The 12,562-nt window shown below is 31.4% G+C and overlaps 2 protein-coding genes across 2 annotated transcripts; both read left to right on the top strand.

Annotated features, from left to right (window-relative positions):
* The first annotated feature begins 10,894 nt into the window (after positions 1-10,894).
* Positions 10,895-11,329, top strand: LOC132269347 (uncharacterized). Its single transcript, XM_059770510.1, has one exon. The coding sequence runs from the start codon at positions 10,895-10,897 to the stop codon at positions 11,327-11,329; it is 435 nt and encodes a 144-aa protein (XP_059626493.1).
* LOC132290661 (uncharacterized) lies at positions 11,326-12,132 on the top strand. The gene is made up of 2 exons (XM_059790139.1): positions 11,326-11,840; positions 11,966-12,132. Exons 1-2 carry the CDS (start codon positions 11,420-11,422, stop codon positions 12,115-12,117), a joined length of 573 nt encoding a protein of 190 aa, XP_059646122.1. The 5' UTR covers positions 11,326-11,419; the 3' UTR covers positions 12,118-12,132.
* Positions 12,133-12,562: the final 430 nt, after the last annotated feature.

A 12,562-nucleotide genomic window follows, 5' to 3' on the forward strand; every position in this document is an offset into this window, starting at 1 on the left:
TCTCGTCTTATCTATGGTCCAATCCCAATCATTAACATAAAGTGGTTTTCATGTTTTGTATCTTCTTTGGATGTGGTCTGATTAAATGTATATATACTTGTATATAGTTTGGGATTTTCATTTATTGATTAGTCATTGTTTACTTATCATTTTTTTTAAAATCAATTAATTATTTTTTTATATTTCTTGTCAAATAATTATTATTATTGGTATTAAAATAATTGGACCAAAAATTAATAATCAATGACTCTAATAAAAATTTTAATTTTAATTCAAAAATAATTTTAGAAGCCAGACACAAAAAAATAAAAAAATAAAAAAATATTATGCATGAAAAGTGTTACATACAAAACATTTTACACGAAAAATATTTTACGATCAAACAAATGGAGCCTTAATTGAAAACTATTCCCTTGGTCTATGAGGAAGTGATTGTTGATCTGGATTTCAGTTGACTATAATCTAAATAATGCCTTTTAGATCGCCAAACTCATGCTTGAGGACAACAAGCATGGGTATAAGCTTAAGAACGCCATTTTATATATATATATATATATATATATATATATGAAGGTTTTCCATTTTTATGTTAAAAATAAATTATCCAAATAAAAACTCAGTAAAGTTTATAGGGCTGAAACAGAATTGCAAAATGAAATGTGTGTGTTTAGAGAGAGCATCATATAGTATAGGTCAATTATGATATGAAATTGTTGGGATTTATATGCCTTGGCATAGCAAATTTTTGTTTGGATTAAAGTGACATATGTTCCTGACGTTTCTGAAATATTTATGTTTTGTACAATTGGTTAATTCAATGTATTATATTTCGATTTATTATAGAATTGATAGTGTCCATTTGATTACAAGAGATATTTATATATATGTATGTGATGGCAATCAAAGCATGATATATAAATAGTAATTATAAATGGTTCATAGTCGATAATTATGGATGGACTCATAATTAATTAAGACTTGAACTGGATCCGCGTTAGGTTGAGATATATTGCGAGAGCCGTCGTATGCAATCGCTCCCTATCACCGTCATGGCATTTGACTATTAAGCACGAGAAAAGTATAGACTCTTTTATTAATTAATAATTACTTTGATTTATTCGGCGGATCTTCGGAATCCTTAGACCGACACTTTAGGTAGTTATGTAATTAATAGTTAGAGGGTTATATTTTCAATATTTGCATCATTACTACTTGTATTTATTTTATATTGATTATGGTTGATCACAAAGTAAATTCAAAGGCCTTCGTATGTTTTTAGACAAAATGATTTATTATATATTTATTTATTTAAATTATTATTTTTGTCAAACAAATTTTTTATTGTGATCGAGCCAGAAATAATCAATGGTACCAAAATAAATATATTAATTAAGTAGTCGGATTGATGGTTTTATTTATCCGATAATTAATTATGCATAGAGGGGTCAAAGTGCAACATTGACTTAGAGGTTATTTATTATTTAATTGGAGTTCAATTAATTTCTTTTAGTGGAGTAGAAATTAATTTATGAATTAATTGAATTGGGTCCATGGATCGGGCCAATTATTAATTCATTATAGCCAATAAAATAATAAACTCAAAGGATTCTCACTCATAGCCCAACTTGATATTGGAATCATATTAGATTTGAGACATGTGAATTAGAGATTGAGAATGATTTGTTGTTTTCTTTTTTTTATCTTTATGTTGCCAATAAATATACATGGTCTATATATATTTTAGGGTGATTTTTGGAAGAAGGAAAAATGAATCTATTTTCTCTCTCTAGAAAATTAGGGTTTATGTTCTCATCTAATGGAGGCTCCCACAAGCCTAGTTTTCCAAGGTCATTCATGGAGGCTTATGAGTGATTCCTAAAGGCAAAACAATTACCAAGAAGATGGAGATCGAAGGAGAAGGCATCTTGTTAAGGGATCTACAATAAGTGAGAACATTCATTTTAGAGGAAAGATTTAAAGGTTTACTCAGACCTTTGATGTAAGTATTCAATCCATTAATTGAATGATACATCATATTTTTATTTTTGTATAAAACTTGTCTCTATGTGATGAATCAAGATCTATGAATCAAAATCTCTCGAAAAGCTTTTAAAACTTACACGTTTCCCGACAGAAACAACAATTCAATTTAAATGGCAGTTAAAAAGACCAAATGAACAAATTTCTCGATAAACAATTCTTGATGAGAGGCATGCTCAATGTCTTTGAATTTATTCCTATGTCAAAGTTCCTCCGATATTATTCGAGTCTTTTATTTTTATTTTTATTTTTTTTTTAAATAAATTTGTTATGAAATACATTTTCTAAGGTTTGTTATGGTCTTTTGTGGGTGCCCGTTTGGTTCGTACACATCACTTAATTCCGACTCACTGTAAAATATTGTAAAAAAAATAATACTTGTTTGTAAATGTACCGTTATAATTCGCTCTTCTTGTTTAGAAAAATTACAAAATTCGGCATAAAAAAACAAAAATGAGAAAATACGAACGTATAAATATTCTGATATAATACTTAAAGCATTATTAAAAATCCGATCACATGTAGACTGTGTTTTTCTCTTATATTAGAAATTATAAAGGAATATAGAGTGTTGTAGAGAGATGAAAGATTCTACAAAATTGACAAGTGTCGTAGAGAAATGGACAACATTGAAAAGTTTATGGAAATTGATAGATTAAAAATGATTTCATAAGAATACGATTTGTAAATATGCATGAATTTAAATAAGAATTCTAGTAACCAAATGTTAACCATTAATTATAATATATGTTAACCTTCCATCGGAGAGCACATTGCTTATATATAAGTAGAGTCAAAAGTAGGTAATTGCGAGTGAGTATCCAAATAGATTAATAAAGCTTGTTAGAAGCAATTACATTATGATGTTCTTACCCTTAGCGAAATACTACATTAAGAAACATAACCAAATTCTAGTAATAGGCACAAGTTTGAATGAAATAGGGAATTGAATACATACACCCGAAAGACACCATTTTCACCTTAGCAAATTTGCAAATTTGAAATATTTAGCTAACTGTCTTCATCTGACATCAAATATGTTTTGTCTATCTATAATATTTCTCTCTCTATATAAATATATATATATATATATAAAAGCACACCATTTATTATTATTATATCAATAAGCAATTATTTGTTTATTATTATTACATTTTTTTTTTCTAACAATTGCACTGGTTCTCGGTTTTGTTGCTTGAATTTTATTTATAATAATAAATAAATAAAATTTAGACCAAGAGGCATGAAGACAAACATTTCCGGCCAAACCTATCTTCCTTCATATACTCATGCAATTAATTCGTGTTAACAAATTATTAATTTTTTATGACTCTTTTATATAATCCCTTTATTTCAAAATAAATGTTCATTTTAGAAGGTGTGATCACAAATTTTCAAAATCAACATCTATTTTAGGAATGAAATAGTAAACAATTACATGTATAAATGCTCAGTCATAATATTAGAGTTTGACGCCATTCATCACATTTTCTCTACAGGACTTATTCATTTATCTTGATTCTTGGCGCTTACGTAGTTTATGTTGGATAATTTTTTTTTTTGCTGAATAAATCTACTTTATTCACTTTTATCTAATTACCATCCTCGATGCCTTTGAATTTATTCCTCTGTCAAAGTTCCTCTGATATTATTTGAGCCTTTTATTTTAATTTTAAAAAAAGATAAATTTGTTATGGCATACAACTTCTAAGGTTTGTCACAGTCTCATTGTGGGTGTCAGTAGAACAATGTCAGATAAAATTTGCTTGTAAAAGTATCATTGGTTTTTTTTTTTTTAAAAAAAAAAAAAATAATCCGCATAAAAAGACAAAAAAGAAATCAATGTTTGGATATACTAGCAATACTTCTTCTAAATAAATAAAAAATCATCATTAAAAATTAATTTGATCACACATACTATTTTTTTTCTTATATTAGAAATAATAAAGTATAGTCTTGCGTAGAGATGAAAGATTCTACAAAACTGACAGTGTAATCTAGAGAGATGGAAAACATTGAAGTGTTTATAAAAATTGATATACTGAAAAAGATTCAACAAGATTTGTAAATACATATGTATTTAGGTGAAAAGTTTTAATAACTAAATCTTAATCATGCCAATGTATCTTATCCTTTTATCAATTAAGCGACTCTCACATGATAGATTAATAAAGCTTCTTTTGTAGGAAGGAAAAAGTATAGAGATAATTAAAAAATATGGATTTTTAAAAGGTTTTTGTAGTGTTCTGGAGTCAAAATTAATTTTTTTTTGCTAAAAGTCCAACGTGGAAATGAACAAATATTATTTGTCCAAATTATCCGAGTATAACTTTTGTGTATATGAATACCATTTTTGTGTATATGAGTACCAATATTGAGGTTAGAGGTACCACTTAAATAGGTAAGTAGCATTCTTGTGAGGAAGTATCACGTTTACGAGTGTAAGTACCACTCTTGGATACAAATGTATCACTTTTTGTACCTACTTTTTTGATGATTTGGCAAAAATGGTACCAGATTGCTATTTACATATATATATATATATATAAATAATACTTAAAAATATTAAGAGTAGCTTGGACAAATAAAGTTAAAAATAAATTTATCAAAACTGAAGCAAACTAATCTGATTACAAATGCACTTGTCGGTTCCCTAATCATTAAAAGAGGTAGTTAATGTTCATATTATGTTTGTACTAAAGATTGGCTTAACAAAATGTTTGAAATATTTTCTTTTGGAGTAATTTATACAAACTTTTATTATGGATTGTTATAATTATAGGGACTTTTTTTTCGTTTGAAAAATTACTCGAACTTATCTTACTTTTAAAAATATTTTATACGAACATTCTTTATGTGTAACGGACCCTTAAATACACTAAAGTTCGTATTAAAATTACTAAAACACTCTTTCGTTGGTATTTGAAACTACCAAACTACTCCGATATTGAGTAGGCTTGACATCCGCTTGTCAGTTATACACAACATCAGTTATCGCCTCTCTCTATCTTCACTCTCTCTCTCTAGGAAGCCATGGACTCGGAATCTAGCAAACTGGAGATGTTCTTCTTCCCATTTGTGGGTGGAGGTCACTTGATCCCAATGATGGACCTCGCCAGACTATTTGCCTCTCACGGTGTCAAAGCCACCATACTCGCAATGCCAAACGACGCCGTCGTCTTCCACAAGGTCATCAACCGTGACAAAAGCTCCGGCCACAACATCCACCTCCGGCGAAGACATTATTAAAAAACACGAGCCTCATCTGAAGGTGGGTTCTGATTCAGAGCCTTTCGTTCTCGAGGGTCTTCCCGATCGGATCGAATTAACGAGATCTAAGGTTTCGATCTTCGCCAGAAGAGGAACTGAATTTCCCGGGAAATCCATGAGAGCCGAGCAAAACAACTTTGCCCAAGTCATCAATAGCTTTTATGAATTGGAGCCTGCTTATGTTGATTATTTCAGAAATGTCATGGGAAATAAGGCACTAAGTATAATGGTCATTGTCAATAATATGCAACACTTGCTTTAACGGCCATCAAAGGGTATTTACAAGTTCTTATGAAAGTTCAAGTTTGTTTCTACTAGTAATTTATAAACAGTCGAAAGTTCAATTGAGTGTTTTCTATACAGTTCACCCTGTTTTTCATATTATTGGATATTTATCTCTCTCTTTTGAGCATTGATTCATGTCTTTTTCATCTTTCTCATCCTACTCTGATTAGATTTTCTTTGTGCCCAGTTTATGGCATGCACTGAGCTAATTGGACCCCTGGTTTTGCCTGAGCTTTAAACTGGTGCATACCAATTGGACCAATTTTGAACCAGTGCTAACCGGCATCAATTAGGTGATTATCTTCCTCTCTTTTTCCCCTTCAAAATTCACAATTATTTTTAATCATTTTACATCATTGAAATTCATCACATACTCGAGCACCAGTTTAGTTCTCGGAAGCCTAGGGCAAAACCCTAGCAAAATAAAAATGGCATTAAAAAAATTAAAACAGTATCCCCTCATCTAACCGATATCTATGTCTATATGGACAGGTGAGGATCCAAGGATATTAAACAGCAAACTCAATTTTTTTAGAATATAATATTTTTTATTGTAGAGTACAGGATGAACAAAGGCGATACAGGATATAGTTCTTAATACATTTCTAGCATTCTCCCTCTTAACATGGCCTCTGCTTTCCTCACCTGCTTCACTGGTCCAATGATGAATACCTGCGCGAATACCACAAGGTATGAGAAACTTTCACGGTCAACTGTATTTCATTTATTATTATTATTGTAAGATAAATACATCATCATCAAATTGTTTTGCTGAAGACGAGCTGAAACCTGTATCCTCAACCAACAAGAGTAATTATCTAGTGTGGTCATGTGCAAAGATGACCACTAATTGCACCAATTAAGAAGGGTGATATAAGTCCACTCTGAGGCTGGATATCAATATAGAATACAATAACACGTGATTTAACTGCATCTATGGAAATCTTTGTTGAGTTATCTACTATAGTCTACGTTAACCACAAGAGTGGTAGGTAAAATCAACAAAGTATAAACATAATCTTTGACATTAAATTTCCACCAGCCTCAGCTCTTAGAATTTTACCAACAGACAAATAAATATAAACACGGAGTAAAATGTATTAAATCATATTTAGGTCTTTTAACTGAATATATATATATTTTTAATGCCTAAAGCTATAAATTACAAAATTCACATCAAAATGTTTTTTTTTTTGTTTTTTTAATTATTTTTTAATGTGTATTAGATGAGTATGTACAGAATAAGGAGGCTTATTATCAAAAGGGGCCATCTGCTAAAATAATGGTATATATGAGTAGCCCAACAAGGGCATATTAAACACCCAATTGCAAAAACTAAGGGCATATTAATAACCCAACAAGGGCATATTAATAACCCAACAAGCTCTAATGGCATATATGAGTAGCCCAACAAGGGAATATTAATAACCCAATTGCAAAAACAAAAACAAGGCCCTTGGTCCAATCGAGTTACCCATCTGCTAAAATAACCCAATTGCAAAAACAAAAAAGGTTATTTTAGTTACCCATTGCTAAAATAATCCAAACCCAGAGGTCCAATCGAGTGCAGTTGATCTAAGCGGGAGCGAATTTTAATTTAATTTTAATTTTTTTTTTTTTAATCATTAGGAAGAAAGTCACACACATTCAGGGCGGAGCCAGTGTATGCCCGAGGGCATATGCCCCCTGGCCTGGCACTGCTTACTATATAATATATATACTAAATTTATATATTTTTACATGTATATATGAAAAAAATTCATATAATGTCCCCCCTAAAATTTTTATTTTTTAAAATTATCTCATAAATTTTGTATTTCTTCTATTTTTTACTCTTTAAATTCATTTAATTTCCTTTAAAAAAAGTCAAATTTTACTTTTTGAATCAAACTCCAATTTTTTTTTCCCTTTCAAAATTCTCTCATTTTTCTTTCCTTTTTTATTTTTTTTGTTAACTATTTATCTTTCGTAAATTACTCATTGATTGACATATTATTTTGAGTAATTTTTTTTCTTTGTCTCTTAATTTATAGAATCTTTATTTATTGTCGTGATTATTGATTTTTTTTTTTTTTTTTTTTTTTTTAACACTATACCCTCCTGAATTTAATTTCTGGCTTCGCCCCTGCACACATCCCCTTTACTCTTTTGGAGATTTCAACACTCACTAACTACTTTGGAAGGTATGAAAGATACCACTGTGTCACCTTGGCGGAGCAAATTTAATTAAATAGAGTGAGCGGGACAATTAATGTAAGAATATGAATAAAATTCCACAATAATTCAAAAACACATGGACATGTTGGAAAATGACGAGGATGATAATTGACTGTGGTGGGCATACCAAATTATTAATAAGTCCAAAACTCTCATTTTCTTTCAAAGATTCAATCTTTATACATACATATATTTAGGGGTTCGAATATGCATATTCAACACTCCTATGCCGCGCACGCGAGATATTGCTCTTGTCCATATTCCTATTGATATTCTTGTTCTAGCAGCTTAGGATTGATTGTTTTGATTTGTGCTGCTTTTCTTTGTGTTTCCAAGGTTAAAAAAAAAACCTCCTCTTTAATTTTTTTAGTACTTTTGAATTTTATACTTGTTTAAAGGAAAAAAAAAAAAAAAAAGGAATAATAGCCCATGCTTTTAGATTACATGTATGTTTTATTTCTTGGTTGAGAGGTTTATTATTATTGCTCAGTTATGGTATAAATTTGTATTTGCTTTGGTAAGTCAAATCCATATGGTTGATAGTAAATTATTACTGAGGCTGTTCCTGCCATAATGATAATTATCAAAAGAGCACCGTTGTTTAGAACCGAATCAAACCAATTTTTAACGATTTGGTTTGATTCGGTTCCAAACATTAACGGTTTTTGTTCCAGTTCTATTTCTTTAGGAACTATTGGGATCAGTTTCGTTTAGTTCCGTTTAGGCGGTGCCAAAAGTGAAAATTCGGAGGGGTCAAATTAAACACTATAAAGGCAAAAGTGGAAACCCTCTCAGGTTTCACCAAATGAGCACAATACCTCCATGTGGTATAAAAGTGAGCAAGTCAATCACTGTAGTTTCAAAAATGAACAATTTGCACCCGGGCACCTTCCACCACTTTTCGTCCAATGTCATTATACATTTACCAAATTGCCCTATATTTATTATTTTTAATATATAAAAAAACATAAAAAGCAAAGAACTTTAAAAGCCCTCTATAGTAATTGATGCATTACACGGTCCTAAATTGACATTGTATAACTCCTCATCTGGGATGTAAATGCCATAGTTGTCAAAGGCGCCTGAGGCGCAAGGCGCCTCCAGGCGCAAGGTTGGCGCCTTGAGTGTACTTAAGGCGGTTGGGTTATATAAGGCGTGCGCCTTTATGATCAAGGCGCCAGGCTACAGGCGTTATAAAGGCGCGCTCGCATGAAACTTTTGTTTTTAACTTCTTTTCCTTATTTTTTTTTGTTTTGTTTGTGACTCTGTAGTCTGTAACTCTGTATTGTTATATTATTTGTATTTTGTATTGTATTATTTTAAACTTGAAAGCTCAAAGCCAAAGCCTATTGCAAGTTTGCAACATAAAAAACGAAAAAAAAAAGAGAAGCAAAGGAAAGAAGAACACAGACTGACAGAGGCAGCGAAGTACTCACTCGGGACTCTCGGATCTGCGTCAGCTCTCTCCAGGTTAGTTCTTCTTCTTCTCTCCTTCTCTTCTCGGATCTGTCGGATTGGTGATTCGGTCAGATTTTTTTTTTTTTTTTTTTTCTTCTTTTCTTCTTCTTCTTTTCTTCTCTCGAGTCTGGGCCCTAGGGCCTCTCGGCTCTTTCTTGCTAGATATTTATGTTATTTATTTCTATTTTTCTTCTTCTTTTTATTTTTTATTTTTTATTTTTTTGCCTCCAGTTTTATTCTTCTTTTTCTTTTTTTCTTCTTTTCTTGAGTCTCGGCTCTCTCCTGGTAAATTTGTTTTTTTTTTTTCTTCTTTTTATTTTATTTATTTATTTATTTGTTTCTCCAGTATTTTTTTTTTCAGTCTCGGCTCTCTCCTGAGTCCTGAGTCCTGGCAGATTTTTTTTTTTTTTTTTCTCTTCTCTTCTCTTCAGTCTCGGCTCTCTCCTGGCAGACTTTTTTTTTTTTTTTTTTTTTTTTTTTTTTTTTTTTCTTCTTTTTATTATTATTATTATTTTTTTCTTACTCCAATTTTTTTTTTATTTTTTTTCATTTATTTATTTATTTATTTATTTATTTGTGTGAGGTACTTTATATTAACCTGATTTATTTGTGTGAACAGTTGTATTTGTTCCATTCTAACATGTTGTTGGTTTGAGGAAATGCATTTTTATCTAATTTTGTTAAAATGAAATAATTAGTTAAGTGTACTCTAATAATTAGTTAAGTGTACTCTAATTTTGTAAAATCTTGATATACATTGTTGGATCGAAATTTTTGGCAGCTTAAACTTTTGTGATAATTAATATTCTCGAGTATTAAGGACCATTATGTACAAAGAAGAATCGAAGATAAAAAATTGCTTTGCATATGTACCACTTTCTTAAGGTAATGATTGAGTTAAATCCATGAAGAGCTGAAATTACTGAATAGAAAGTAACTAATATTTTGGGTGAGGCCAGTAATCATGTGTCACGGACTGCTTTTTCTCCAAATTCTTTTGCTCTTCACTAAATTATACTTAAGCTCGTCTGCTCGGTGAAAATGGAAACATGTAAATTATGGTGTATCCGGAATCATATTCTCATTAAAAAATTTAAAATGTATACATGCAAAGTGATCATAACTCATAAGATGTGTTGATTAACTGTGGAATCAAAAATCACAATCAATCTCAACGTGGAAGTTTGGAACAAAGAGAGAATGAAAGGAAAGAAGGCACCCAAGCGAAAGTGATTGCTCTTGCCAATGAAGCTGTCACATTGTTAATACTTAATACATTACCTTACCCACCCAAAAAAACAAATGAAAAGTTAATAAATTATTCAATATCTGGATTTGCACATTCAGAGTTTACCATTTAATAATAATAATAAAATCATAGCATGCATCCAATTTAAGCTAGTGACCAAATTCTAATGAGAGTATGAGACCTTAAAGAATAATATTTTGTTTTTTGCATTCTGCCAAAGCTTTGTATTTATTTTTTTAAATTGAAATGTTAATATTGCTAATTGCTTTGAAGCCCTGTATTTATTTATTTATTTGCCAGAGTTGTTGCAGACACTGATTACATGCTGCTATTATTTTGTTATCTTGAATTTGATTGTAGTTTGTACTTTAAAAGATGCCTAGTGATGGTTCAAGAAAGGATCCGGCATGGAATTACTCACATTTGGAGAATCCGAAAGATACAAATGCCGTCACTTGTAACTTTTGTGCAAAAGTTACAAAAGGAGGTATTTATCGGGTTGAACAACACTTAGCTGAAGGGTATAGAAATGTGAGTGCATGCCCAAGATGCCCATCTAGTGTTAGAAAAGAAATCAAAGAGTACATGAGTAAGAAAAAGGAAGAAAAAGATCAAATGAATTTGTTACCTAGTGATGAAATTAATTTCATTGATGGAGAGGATGAGGATGACATTATGGAAGTTAACAATCGAGGAAAAAGGGTAGCCAGTGCAGGCAGTGGCAGTGCTAGTGTCAATTCCTCAAAGATGCAAAAGCAAAAGGGACCGATTGATTTATATTTCACTCCCAGATCGGAAATTGTGGTATAAAAAAGAAAGGAGGATGGAAAACAAACAGCCATTAATGATGCATGCAAGAAAGAGTTGAGAGGAAGAGCGTGTGCTGCTTTTGCAAGGTGGATGTATGATGCAGGAATTGCATTCAATGCTGTTAAGTATGATAGCTTTGCCGAGGTTGTTGAAGCAATTGGACAATATGGTCCTGGCATGAAACCACCTAGTTATCATGAGGTGAGAGTTCCTTTGCTTAGGAAGGAATTGGATAATACCAATGCTTTGATGAATGACCATAGGGAGGAGTGGTCAAAATTTGGATGCTCATTAATGGCAGATGGGTGGACAGACAAGAGAGGGAGAACATTGCTTAATTTCCTAGTAAATAGTCCAAGGGGAACCATGTTTATTGAGTCGATAGATACTTCTTCTTTTTCAAAGGATGGTGACAAGATGTTTGACTTACTTAATAAATTTGTGAACCGCATTGGAGTAGCAAATGTCGTCCAAGTCGTCACAGATAGTGAGTCAAGCAATAAGTATGCCGGTAAGAATGTTCAATGTTTATAACTTTTAGAGTTTACATTCTTTACAAATATATAATTTAAATCAATTTTGATTTACTCATTCTCTTTATATCATTTTTTCTTTTTTCCGTTTGGTTTCAAATAGGGAGGATGTTAGAGAAAGAACACCCACATTTGTATTGGACCCCATGTGCTGCTCATTGCTTAGACTTGATGTTGGAAGACATTGGGAAAATACCGTCCATCTCTAGAACAATGCAGAGGGCAGTGGAGTTGAATAGTTATATTTATATGTGACCAAAGTTGTTGAACATTATAAGGAACTTTACTTACAAAAAGGAGTTACTTAGGCTTGCTAAGACTCGATTTGTTACATGTTTCATCACATTATCAAGTATTCACAAGCAAAAGAATAACTTGAGAAAGACGTTTACTTCAGAAGAATGGAATCGTAGTAAATGGGCGAAAGAGGAAGCCGGTAAAAGAGTTGCTTCTTATGTTTTGATGCCTTCCTTTTGGAACAACATTGTCTTTAGCCTTAAGGTTTCCGGTCCTCTTATTCCAGTTTTGAGATTAGTTGATGGCGAGAGAAAGCCTCCCATGGGATACATTTATGCGGCTATGGATAGGGCTAAAGAAGCCATTGCAAAATCATTTGGGGGAGTAGAAGATAAATACTTAGATATTTTTGAAATAATTGATAAGAGGTGGAATGTTCAACTTCATCGCCCTTTGCATGCAG

This window comes from Cornus florida, unplaced genomic scaffold (assembly GCF_030987335.1).
Source record: "Cornus florida cultivar Cherokee Brave unplaced genomic scaffold, ASM3098733v1 CherokeeBrave_3.0.0_Hap2_Chr01, whole genome shotgun sequence".
Taxonomy (NCBI): domain Eukaryota; kingdom Viridiplantae; phylum Streptophyta; class Magnoliopsida; order Cornales; family Cornaceae; genus Cornus; species Cornus florida.

Excerpts from the sequence above, each read along its gene's own strand:
- LOC132269347 (XM_059770510.1), top strand. The coding sequence starts at position 10,895 with ATGCCTAGTGATGGTTCAAGAAAGGATCCGGCATGGAATTACTCACAT.
- LOC132290661 (XM_059790139.1), top strand. The coding sequence starts at position 11,420 with ATGTATGATGCAGGAATTGCATTCAATGCTGTTAAGTATGATAGCTTT. Across the intron at positions 11,841-11,965 it reads GTCAAGCAATAAGTATGCCG|GGAGGATGTTAGAGAAAGAA; the intron begins GTAAGAATGTTC and ends GGTTTCAAATAG.